Raw genomic sequence first — 12,123 nt, 5'->3', positions numbered from 1 at the left:
AAAGGGAAAAGCAGATAAAGATTATTTAGTGCTCTGTTCTCTCATTGTTACAGGTCCCAATTCACTACTGGCAAAAATGGTCAGCACTCCATTGTGGAGTTGTGCTCTCATGCAAATTAGACTCCAAGAATGTAGAAAACATGAATTTATCAGTTCTGGACTATGGAGGCAAGGAATCAATTAAGTCTGCAGTTATCTGTTGAGCAAAGAGTTAGAAGACAAAAATATTGTATTCTATATACTATAAGCCCAACGGATAGCAAATGTAAGCACTCTGCTGAACATGCTAAAACTCATCTGCTAACTGCAGGTATTGCAGAACACAGGATTTTCACCCCCCATAAGTCAGTGGTGTTTATATGCTCTGTGACTTCCAGAAGCTTTCTAGCCCTTCCCTCTCCAATCCATGCAGAACATTACCACCAAGATTGTCTTCCTTTTCCAGACAAGATCTTCTCTCACCCTCTTTTTTCCTAACAAAGTTCAAGTTTCTCCTCTTCACCTTCAAAGCATTGCACAGCTTTTCCACCACCTATATCTTTGTTTCTCTTCCAATCTGTTTGGTCAAGACTGTAAACACATCAGTCTCCAATTAATACAACATTCTGTACTTGCATATTTTTTCATTCAAAGAGCTCACAGTACTTACTCCTGAGAGAATCCTTAACCACAAAATTAAAAATTGTGTGCACACACACACAAAAAGCTCTGGATGCATAGGGGATCATAGGGAGGTTCTGGGTGCTGGGGAAGTGGGGCTTGTTGGAATGAGGGTGCAGGTGGCTGGGGCTCAGAGGAGCGTGGGGCTTGTTGGGGTGGTCCAGGTGCAGTGGGATGGGGCTCACTGGAGTGGGGGCTAAGGGGGCTTTGTGAGAGGTCTGGGTATGGTGTGGGGGGAAGGGGGCTGGATTACACAGGGGCTGGGTGGACAGAGGAACAGCTCCCCATACAGTGACCCCTCCCTCCGCGCCTGAGGAGCAATGGGGTTAGGGGGTGTGGAACTTCCTGTAGCTGAGGGAGGTTTCTGGGGGTGGGTCTGACCCAGCGCCAGTCGCTCCTTGAGGGAGAAGGGGAAGTCTTGTCCTCGCTCAACCCCAGCCCCGCCAGAACTACCAGCTGAGCCTGGCGCAGGGTAGGAGCCACCAGACAGGGCATCCTCAGCCCCCGCACCCGGTGATTTTCCTCTCCGACGGATGGTCTAGGCACCCAAAATGACGTGCCCAGTGGTGCTAGAACAATTTTTATAGTGGGGGTGCTGAACGCAGAAACCATGTATTTGGATTGTTATTACTACTTCAAGCCACAGGGGGCACTAGCACCCTCCTCACGGCTAGTTCCAGCATCTGTGGACACGTCCATGCTGCTGGTGAGGGACATGTGACCATTCTTGTAGCTTCCCAATCAGAAAGTCATTTTAAAGGGAAGCAAAGAAATCTGCCAGGGACATGAATTCTGCACCCATGCAGTGGTACAGCATTCCCCCAAGAGTATACAGTCCTATATAAAGATAGATGGTTATTCCTATTTTACAGCTGGAGGAAGTGAAGCTAAGAAGGATAAGGGAGATTTCAGAGTAGCAGCCGTGTTAGTCTGTATCCACAAAAAGAACAGGAGTACTTGTGGCACCTTAGAGACTAACAAATTTATTAGAGTATAAGCTTTCGTGGACTACAGCCCACTTCTTCGGATGCATATAGAGTGGAATAAATATTGAGGAGATATATATACACACATAGAGAGAGCATAAACAGGTGGGAGTTGTCTTACCAACTCTGAGAGGCCAATTAAGTAAGAGAAAAAAAAAACTTTTGAAGTGATAATCAAGATAGCCCAGTACTGACAGTTTGATAAGAAGTGTGAGAATACTTACAAGGGGAGATAGATTCAATGTTTGTAATGGCTCAGCCATTCCCAGTCCTTATTCAATCCTGAGTTGATTGTGTCTAGTTTGCATATCAATTCCAGCTCAGCAGTCTCTCGTTGGAGTCTGTTTTTGAAGTTTTTCTGTTGTAATATATGTTTATGCTCTCTCTATCTGTGTATATATATCTCCTCAATATTTATTTCACTCTATATGCATCCGAGGAAGTGGGCTGTAGTCCACAAAAGCTTATGTTCTAATAAATTTGTTAGTCTCTAAGGTGCCACAAGTACTCCTGTTCTTTTTAAGGATAAGGGACTTACCTAAGGCTACAGATTCTTTGACAATGCCAAAAGCAGAACCCACGTCCCCCGATTACATAGCTAACGTCTAGCACAAGCGTTGCCCACGTCTCATTGAGAAAGTGACCAGTGAACCACTTCCTCCCCCATTTGCTACCACACGATGATATTTCTGTGACAACTACAGCAAGTGCTTCTGTAGACGGGCAGCCTCAGGACAATATTTATGTACAGTATTTTCTCTTTAATACACTAAGTGTTTCATTCTTCCTCGAAAGGCGCTAATCTCACCGGCCCGCTCTTCATCTCACTCGGTGTACGGAACCGCAGCTCAACCTGAGCAGTGCAGCCACTGCCAGGGCTAGCGGGCGGGTGTCGGGGGAGGCAGGGGCCTGTCTTCTGGGCTCGTCATGCCCACCTCCCGGAACCTAACAGGACACCCTCCTGACCATCGCCGGCCCACCCCGCGCTGGGCACGGCCTGCTTCCGCGCGCTACCCACTAGCCCACACTCCCTCCCGTACAGACACACCGGGGCCTGCGCCTTGGATTCGCCCCCTCCCCCGGCGGAGAGACCCGGCCTGAGACTACCCAGGGCAACGAGGGCAGGGGCCACCCCGCGCCCCAGGCTGCCGAGAAAGGTTGGGGCCCAGTCTCGGTACCTTTCAGGGCTAGCAGATGCTCTTGCTTCGGCTGATTCACATCCATTGCCTCGGCCTCCCCTCTCTAGGCCTTCGCCACCTACAGGATTCACCTAGGCCAAGATTCTACTAATGGCGAAAGGAACCACGATAAAGGTCCACACGCAGCCCGAGCCAAGCTGCCCGGGTCCCAGAAAACCCGGCGGTGCGTTTCCCGGCATGCAACGCGCCACCTGGGACTGAGCAGGACCGTGAAGAAACTACAGGCCCCAGCATGCACTGCTCCCCTTGATCCCAGCTGCTCACGGACGATCTGGGCGAAGAGGGACCCGTGGTGTAGTCTTCTAGGGATCTGGACTAATCGCGTTGCATGCTGGGATTTTAAGTCTTCGTTGAGGTGACTGAGATGAAGTTAGAGCATTACACGCTGGAACCTGTAGTTTTCGCGAGCCGCTGAGCGTCAATGTGACCCGTTGAATGATGGGAACTGTAGTCTTCATGCAGCCCTTGGGTGTCACTGTGGGCTTTGCGAGGAGACGCATGCGCAGTGGTGATCACGGCGGCCGCTGGGGAATAACTCCTTTAATATTATTTTTCATTCCTGCGCGGACGCTTCGTGTGGTGACATCACAGCGCAAGGCCTGTAGCGTCAGCGCGTGGCCCGCTCCCCTTTCTCTGCTGGCTCATTGGTTTATCGGTGCGTAGGTAGCTCGTTCCTCCTCCCTTTTCCAAGATGGCGGCCATGGGTGTAAACAAGGCCGGCCTCGGAGCGGGGCTCGATGCCGGCCCCCGGCACAGCGGCAGCCGGGGGCCGGCCGGGGCTGCTGTGAAGGTGAGAGGAACTGCACCCGTCCGCCCGGTTCACACAACAGATCCTGCCAAAGGGTGGCGATGCTGCGTCGGCTAATGGGCTTCTCCCAGCGGCTGAAACAGCCTGTGCAGCAGCAGCCTCCCCTGGCTTCGGGGGGCGACACCGGTGGGGACATGGAGAATCCTGCACGAGTGCGGAGGGATGATTTGCTGTGTTGGGCGGCCCTGGGATCTGTGAGCCCGTGCGAGCGTAGGGGACAGCCTGTCGAGAGGCGGGTGGGGTGTCAGGCCAATGGGTGGCCCTCTGAGTAGGGCCCTACCAAATTCACGGTCCATTTAAAAGAAACTGAATTTCAAAGTTTCAGATATTTAAATTTTAAATTTCATGGTGTTGTAACTATGGGGGTCCTGCCCCCAAAAAGAGGGCGGTGGGGCAAGGCTATTGTAGGAGGTTTTTGCCACCCTTATTTCTGCACTGCCTTCAGAGTTGGGTGGCCAAAGAGTGGCAACTGCTGGCCAAGAACCCATCTCTGAAGGCTGTGTTGATGCCAGCAGGAGTGGAAAAGTAATACCATACTATGCCACCCCCCCCCACAAGAGCCAGATTTAATGGGGGAGACCAGATTTCACAGTCCATGATGTGTTTTTCATAGCTGTGAATTTGGTAGGGCACTACCTATGAGGTGGGGAAGTCCTGGGGTTCGCTGAATCAGCTGGGCCATGGAGTGGCTCCCCATCAAGAGCCTTAGATCAGACAGGCAGTTGGGCAGGGCTGGCCCTTGGTTCCTTTTCCCCGGGGCTCGCTGTAAGTGGGTCCAGCTTCAGTTCATTTGCAGAAAGAAAGGGCTGTACAAAAGCAAATCGTGACTAGAATCCATGAAGGAAGAACTGTCTAATGCAGGGGCCGGCAACCTTTCAGAAGTGGTGTGCCGAGGCTTCATTTGTTCACTCTAATTTAAGGTTTTGTGTGCCAGTAATACATTTTAATGTTTTTAGAAGGTCTCTTTCTATAAGTCTATAATATATAACTAAAGTATTGTTGTATGTAAAGTAAATAAAGTTTTTTAAATGTTTAAGAAGCTTCATTTAAAATTAAATTAAAATGTAGAGCCCCCCCCCCCCCCCCCCCGACCGATGGCCAGGACCCGGGCAGTGTGAGTGCCACTGAAAATCAGCTCGCATGCCGAAGCCATAGGTTGTCTATCCCTGGTCTAATGGGACGATTGCTGGGGTTAATTGGTTTGAGTGCAGCTGCATGGTAGATTTCTTTATACAAGAGCTACCAGTATAAGATGGGCCACTTACCTCTTGATGTGTGACTGCTTCTGATCTGTTCAAAATGCTTTCTTGATTTATAGGTTCTTGAGTGTGGAGTCTGTGAAGATGTATTTTCTTTGCAAGGTGATAAAGTTCCCAGACTGCTTTTGTGTGGTCATACCGTCTGCCATGACTGTCTTACTCGGCTTCCTCTCCATGGCAGAGCAGTTCGCTGTCCTTTTGATCGACAAGTTACTGAACTAGGTAAGGATGAAAACTATATGTAGAGATAAGGAGGTGTTAGTACCATTATAGAAGGCACTGGTGAGACCTCATCTGGAATACTGTGTGCAGTTCTGGTCTCCCATGTTTAAGAAGGATGAATTCAAACTGGAACAGGTACAGAGAAGGGCTACTAGGATGATCCGAGGAATGGAAAACCTGTCTTATGAAAGGAGACTCAAAGAGCTTGGCTTGTTTAGCCTAACCAAAAGAAGGCTGAGGGGAGATATGATTGCTCTCTATAAATATATCAGAGGAATAAATACCAGAGAGGGAGAGGAATTCTTTAAGCTCAGTACCAATGTGGACACAAGAACAAATGGATATAAACTGGCCATCAGGAAGTTTAGACTTGAAATTAGATGGTTTCTAACCATCAGAGGAGTGAAGTTCTGGAACAGCATTCCAAGGGGATCAGTAGAGGCAAAAGACATATCTGGCTTCAAGACTAAGCTTGATAAGTTTATGGAGCTATTATTGGGCCAGCGTTGCTACGTAGATATCATGTCAGACGTGTGTCTCAAGAAAGATAAGGTAGTGTTTTTACAAATTTGGGGGGGAGGGAGTTTGTACATAAGGAATGGTAGGAGAGGTAGACTAATGGGTGGCAAAACTTGTGAACACTGATAGAGCAAAGGGAGTGGAAAATGATACAATAAGGTAATAATTCTGAGACCTTCTCTTTACTAAGAAAAGTGTTTCTACCCTACGTTAGGTTGGCTCCCCCCCTCCCCCCCTTTAACTTGACCTGTTAACATGAAAACTATAAACTGCTTTGTCTTCACTAGGATTTTACCTCACATTACTTACCATGTGTTAGCTAACATGGTAACATACTTTTTCCTTGAGAATATGCACCCTGAGATGTGTTGTGTTAAATTAAATGGACTAAGATGAATAGTTCCAGTCTTTTTAGTCTCTCATTATATAAAAGCTTTCCATACCCATTATCTTTTTTGTTGTTGTTGTTGCCTTTCACTTTACTTTTTCCAGTTCTAGTACAGTAACTCCTCACTTAACGTTGTAGTTATGTTCCTGAAAAATGTAACATTAAGTAAAACGATGTTAAGCGAATCTAATTTCCCCATAAGAACCAATGTAAATGAGGGGATTAGGTTGCAGGGAAATTTGTGTCACCAGACAATAGACTATATTTTATATATATGTATACACACACACACACACACTATAAGTTTTAAACAAACAATTTAATACTGGTACACAGTGATGATGATTTTGAAGCTTGGTAGAGGTGGAGGAGTCAGAGGGTGGGATATTTCCCAGGGAATGCCTTACTGCTAAATGATGAACTAGCAATTGGCTGAGCCCTCAAGGGTTAACTCTCACACTCTACAAGGCAGCAGGAATGGAGGGAGGGGAGACAGCATCGCAGACAGAGACACACACCGTGTGTGAGAGAGAGATACGCATTTCCCCTTTAAGTACGCTGACCCTACTCTTGAGTACACTGCCTTGTTAATTAGATCAGCTTGCTGAAACTGCAGCTGCTGCCAGCAAGCTCCCGCCGCCCTGAGCCCTGTTGTGTGTCCCCCCTGCTCTATGGAAGATGGGGTAAGCAGGGTGCAGGAGCAGGGGGGGAGGGGGACACTCTGACTGCCCCCCTCTTCCTCTCCCTTCCCCCCCCCCCCCGCCCCCCAGCACAGCAAGCAGGAGTCTCGGGGAGCAGCTCCAAGGCAGAGGGCAGGAGCAGCACATGGCAGTGGGGGGAGGGACAGATGAACTGCCGGCAATTCATAGCCTGCTGGGCAGCTGCTGCACAGGGAACTTAGGGGTTGGGGGAGCTGATAGAGGGGCTCCCGGTCTACCCTGGTTCCAAGCCCCCACCAGCTAGCTGCAACAGGCTGCTCTTCCTGTATATCTTTTTTGAGATGGGGCAACCAGAACTGAGGGAATAGTGGTTTGAGCATTGGCCTGCTAAACCCAGGGTTGTGAGTTCAATCCTTGAGGGGGCCACTTAGGGATCTGGGGCAAAATCAGTACTTGGTCCTGCTAGTGAAGGCAGGGGGCTGGACTCAATGACCTTTCGGGGTCCCTTCCAGTTCAATGAGATAGGTATATCTCCATATAAAAAAAAACAGTATTCAAGGTGTGGACATACCATGAATTTATATAGTGGCATGATTTTTCTGTCTTATCTATCCATCCCTTCCTTAATGGTTCCTAACATTGTTAAGTTATTGCTGCTTCCACACTGATCTGATGTTTTCCGAGAACTACCCAGGATCTCATTCCTAAGTGTTAACAGCTAATTTAGACTCCATCATTTTGTATGTATAGTTGGGATTATATTTTCCAAAATGCAGTACTTTGCACTTATCAACATTGAATTTCATCTGCCATTTTGTTGCCCAATCACCCAGTTTTGTGAGATCCCTTTGTAACTCTTTACCGTCTGCTTTGAATTTATCTAGAATAATTTTGAATTGTCTGCAAATTTTGCCACCTCAGTGTTTGCCTTTTTTTGCAGATCATTTATGAATATGCTGATCAGCACTGGTTCCAATATATATTCTTGGTGGACCCTGTTATTTACCTCTTGTCATTATGAAAACTGACCATTTATTCCTATCCTTTGTTTACATCTTTTAATCAGTTACAGATCTATGACAGGACCTTACTTCTTATCCCATGACTGCCTACTTTACTTAAGAGCCTTTGGTGAGGGACCTTGTCAAAGGCTTTCTGAAAGTCCAAGTACACTATATCCAATGGGTCACCCTTGTCCACATGTTTAACCCCCTCAAAGAATTCTAATAAATGATTGAGGCATGATTTTTCTTTACAAAAGCCATGTTGACTCTTCCCCAACATATTGTGTTTGTCTGTCTGATAATATCATTCTGTTCCTTACTATAGTTTCAACCAATTTGCCTGGTGCTGAAGTTGGGCTTACTGGCCTGTACTTACCAGAATCACGTCTGTTTTAAAAATCGGCATTACATTATCTATCTGCCAGTCATCTGCTACAGCAGCTGATTTAGAGCCTCATTAGAAAGAGTTTTCAGCCTTGCCTAACAGAGCTAGGTTCAGCATACAAGCCCCCAAATGCTATGAACTTCAATCGAGCAGTCACAGGACAACAAACAAACCTATCCCAAGGGTCACATAGTCACTCCTGCTTTACCTAGAAAACTCCCTGGCAAAACTCCTATATGCTGCCCTTGTTCACTGAAACTTAGAATTTTTCTAAAATGTGGAAGAACTTCTAATAGTTTTAAAATATTCTTGCAATGTTAAAATCATATAGGTTAAACTTAGCTCCTTAATACAATTAAACCCCCATTTTTTCTACAATAGTCTACATGTTTAGTGAAAGTTTCTCTTTTGTACTTTCAAATCGTATGAAGAAATATTTCATTATCTTGTTTCTGAGATGCATGTTGTCCTATTGGGCATAAGACTGTTCGTGACCTCTTAACTACACATACAATTGAACACTCACTGGCCATGATCCAGAAAGAAGAGAAAACAAAGCCCTCTGTGTTCTTCTTCAGCTTGTACGTCCCAGATGCTAGCTGAACAGAAGGCTGGCTCAGTTTAGAGAGAGGTTGTTTTGTCGGTGAGGGCTCCTCACAGGCATGCCAATCAGAGGAAAGAGACTTTTGTGTAGCAAAGGAACTCAGAGGTAAGGAAGCTTATGCAAATAAAAATCTCATGCTTAGCAACTAGCTATTTTGGGGCAGAAGGAGGGCCAGGTCCATTATAAAGCCTAGAGTTTCTGTGGTCAGAGGAAGAAGCTTATCTGTTGTCCCATGTGAGAAGGGGGAGTTAGCCAGCCTATGGGCCAGGTAAAACTTGAGTTCTGTGGAGTACTTCTATTACTATTTCCCCTCCTTGATTACTAGAAATGAAGAGGTCCACCACATCTATTACATTTCCTCTATTCACCTTATTTTTGCTGCTTTTGGAGGGGGCTTGCCTACTGAGCTGCTTAAGATTTCCTCTTCCATTTCCTTGACTGAACTTAAGAGTAGAACTTGTCAGCCAGTGAGATTTCTCTGGGATCTGTGGCCCATTCTAAAGTTTTGTGCTATCTGAATGTCAATCAGCCAGTGAGGAACCCAACTTAGCCTTGGTCTACCGTAGGGGCGGGGATTGATCTAAATTATGCAACTTCAGCTCGTGAATAACGTAGCTGAAGTCGATGTACTTAGACCTACTCACCGCGGTGTCTTCACTGCGGTGAGTCGACTGCTGCCGCTCTCCCGTTGACTCTGCCTGCGCCTCTTGCGGCGTCGGAGTACAGGAATCGACGGAAGAGCGCTCGGGGGTCAATTTATCACATCTAGACTAGACATGATAAATCGACCCCCTCTGGATCGATTGCTGCCCGCCGATCCGTCGGGTAGTATAGACACAGTGAGTCCCCCATTTCCATGACAGTGATTGCTATATATGGTAATTGGGCTTTCTGCCCTTATAATGATGTAGTTTGAGCCAGCTGCTTAATGATTAAATGTACATCACAGGTTCACTATTAGGGAGAAGTATTTTCATAAAGGAAGTTTTGTAGCCAGTGAGGCTGTGTGGAGCTGCTTTCTACTTCATAAAGGCCCTTCATTAGTAACAGTGAGTTTTATGCAGATTTTCTTTTCAGTTGGTTGTTGAAACAATGTGGTGCCTTGGTGTATAAAAGAACCAAAGAAGAGAAGCTAAGCTAAGCTACTACAGGATACCTCAAATATTTATCCAGCTTCTATGGAGAAGTCTCAGGTAGATTCCCAAAGTACACATCCATAGCTCTGCATGCAAGTTAGACTTCCTTTATTTTAAAGAATCAGATTTTTTTTTCTTGTATTGTACTCCTGCTGAAGTTACCCACAATGGAGCCTATGCATTTACTGTTCCTGCTAAAAGAAAGCAAATTGGGAAGGCATGTTTAGAAATTCCTGACTACTGCTGAAGTAGCAGATGAAATAATGTGGGATTTGAAAGTATTTATTGATAATGCTATGTGGAAAGTATTTTACTAAATGTATATGTTAGCTGCTCATAGAATCTCATTACTGCTCCTGGGGAGATTCTATGTCAAAAAATTCAAAATTCTGCACCAAAAAATTCACAATTATGCAAAATTCTGCATATTTTATTTGTCAAAATAATACAATATAATCACACCAGTTTCAATTGTTTTGGTAATTTATTTAAACTACAATACAGAAAAAAGTTACAATAACTATTCAGCATTTCCTAAACACATGGAAGTGAAGTTACAAACACTTGGTAACTAATACCCTGCATTCCAGTTATAATCCTGGATTTTCATTTAAATTACATTACAGAACACCAAACAGTGCATACACAAAAAGTAGAATGTTATTTTAAATTGCGCAGACTTTCACACATAAGTCATGCAGTTTTGCTAATCATTGTCCTGGACCTGGCTGGGTACCTTGGAAAGTGCATGGTTCTAATTGTCCTGACATTTTATTGGCTGCTTGGTAAATGTTGCCCTCAAAGTCGTTTGTTTGTTTGTTTGTTTGTTTGTTTTAAATGGGTAAGTAAAATAAATCCTGAGCTGTAATCTAACCCCATTGTGCCACTTTGGCACAGGAAAAAAGCAAGAAAGGCACACACATCTTGCTAGCTGAGGATTACCTTACTGTTATTTATAATAAGGCTCCCTTACATCGTTCTGGCAATGTAGGGGCCTTAAAACTTTTACAGGTTTTATGCTCTGGGGGAATTGACTGAGAATGGGAACAGTTAACACAGCGAGCTGCAGTAGCAAGTGAGAAGGACAGAGTCTCTCTCTCCCCTTCTCGCTTGTTGGCATGCACATACACCCAGCCCCTTCCCCTCACCCCTTTCCCCCCCCAATGGTGATTAACCACACAGGCATGCATGCCCAGCCTCCCACCCCCATCTCCGATGCTGCTCCAGACACGCTGGAACAGACGTGCTGCCGGGGAAGAGACGTGTGTCCCCTGGCAGAATTTTTTTTTTTTTTTTTTGCATTTTTCTGCGTGGGGGGTGGCCACAGAGATATGCAGGCCATATGAATTATGGGGTGCAGAATTCTGTCAGGAGTACATTACAAGACAAAAGCAGTTTACAGAAATGGACAGATGAAACCAAAGCCTTTTAAAAACAATTGTGCAAACTATTACTTTACATTGGAAATTGCTCTGTCTTCTATATTTTTATAGCACCCCAATGAAATTGACTTTGACCAACCTTGCTGTGGAAAATTAAAATTGGAAATGTATGTGTTATAGGTCTCTTAAGTTACTATATGGAACATGTCTTAGCAGGTGTCTGCAAATTCTTACACACAGTTTTGTTAAATGAGATATTGGGTGAAGGAGTCACTGTAAAGCTTGTTACATTTGGAAGTTCCTGATTAAATATTGGTGCAGGTGATTTTACCCTCATCCCTTACCATTGGAAAAAATCTGCAAAATGGCCCCTTGGAAGGAAAAGTCTTAGAGTTCCACAACAGCATTCTTGCCCTCCAAAATGTTGTGGGTAAAGGATGGATATTTTCTCCCCCTCATGTAATTAACATGAGTTCCACCTCTCAGAACCTGTAGCTCCCAAGGGATTTGTTGGAAGTCTTTGTACCAGTTCTGGCGTCCTTGTCTTTTCACCTGCCCTCACCTGCTTCCATAAAGTAGTGCTTCAGCTGAGCCTTACTGCTAAGACAGCTTCTACCAGTGGCTACCGCTGGGTGCGCCCTCACCACCAAACGTCCTGGTGTTCCAGATCATGGAGGTGGTAACAGGCAAAAATCTAGCTACTGTTGCCAGGACTTGACCCATCTCCACATGCAGATCCCTGGACTTGCAGAAGGCCTTCCATGGACTGTATCTCCTTCCCAAAGTTTCCACTTCATCTCGGATACTATTTGAGCACTCGGGTTCAGTTTTAGTTTTAGAATTTTGTGTGTAATGGAAGTATTAAGTTATATCCTAAGTTTTCTGTACCATATTGTCAGTTGCCTTTAAGGC

At 45.5% G+C, this 12,123-nt stretch overlaps 2 protein-coding genes across 7 annotated transcripts in view; one reads left to right on the top strand and one right to left on the bottom strand.

Moving 5' to 3' along the window:
• TRAPPC13 (trafficking protein particle complex subunit 13) overlaps positions 1–3,335 on the bottom strand; it is a 43,250-nt gene extending 39,915 nt beyond the window's left edge. For 3 of the 4 annotated variants that reach the window (XM_005301003.5, XM_024107374.3, XM_005301005.5), the window contains exon 1: positions 2,825–3,044. In XM_005301003.5, the coding sequence (XP_005301060.2) occupies positions 2,825–2,870 (46 nt within the window). In that variant the 5' untranslated portion in view covers positions 2,871–3,044. Of the gene's footprint in view, positions 1–2,824 lie in introns of all 4 variants that reach the window. The other variant, XM_005301006.5, reaches the window with a different exon arrangement.
• A 27-nt stretch (positions 3,336–3,362) lies between these two features.
• TRIM23 (tripartite motif containing 23) overlaps positions 3,363–12,123 on the top strand; it is a 31,866-nt gene continuing 23,105 nt past the window's right edge. Inside the window, exons 1-2 of one of the 3 annotated variants that reach the window (XM_065550049.1) lie at positions 3,363–3,500; positions 4,972–5,134. Coding sequence is in view for 1 of the 3 variants with exons in the window: in XM_065550048.1 (XP_065406120.1) it covers positions 3,537–3,635; positions 4,972–5,134 (262 nt within the window). In the remaining 2 variants the exon portion in view is untranslated. Of the gene's footprint in view, positions 3,636–4,971; positions 5,135–8,707; positions 8,799–12,123 lie in introns of those variants that run through there. The other 2 variants (XM_065550048.1, XM_065550050.1) reach the window with 2 other exon arrangements.

This window comes from Chrysemys picta, chromosome 6, assembly GCF_011386835.1.
Source record: "Chrysemys picta bellii isolate R12L10 chromosome 6, ASM1138683v2, whole genome shotgun sequence".
Taxonomy (NCBI): domain Eukaryota; kingdom Metazoa; phylum Chordata; order Testudines; family Emydidae; genus Chrysemys; species Chrysemys picta.
Note: the sequence above shows the minus strand (reverse complement) of the source record. Positions and strands in the feature narration are given on the sequence as shown.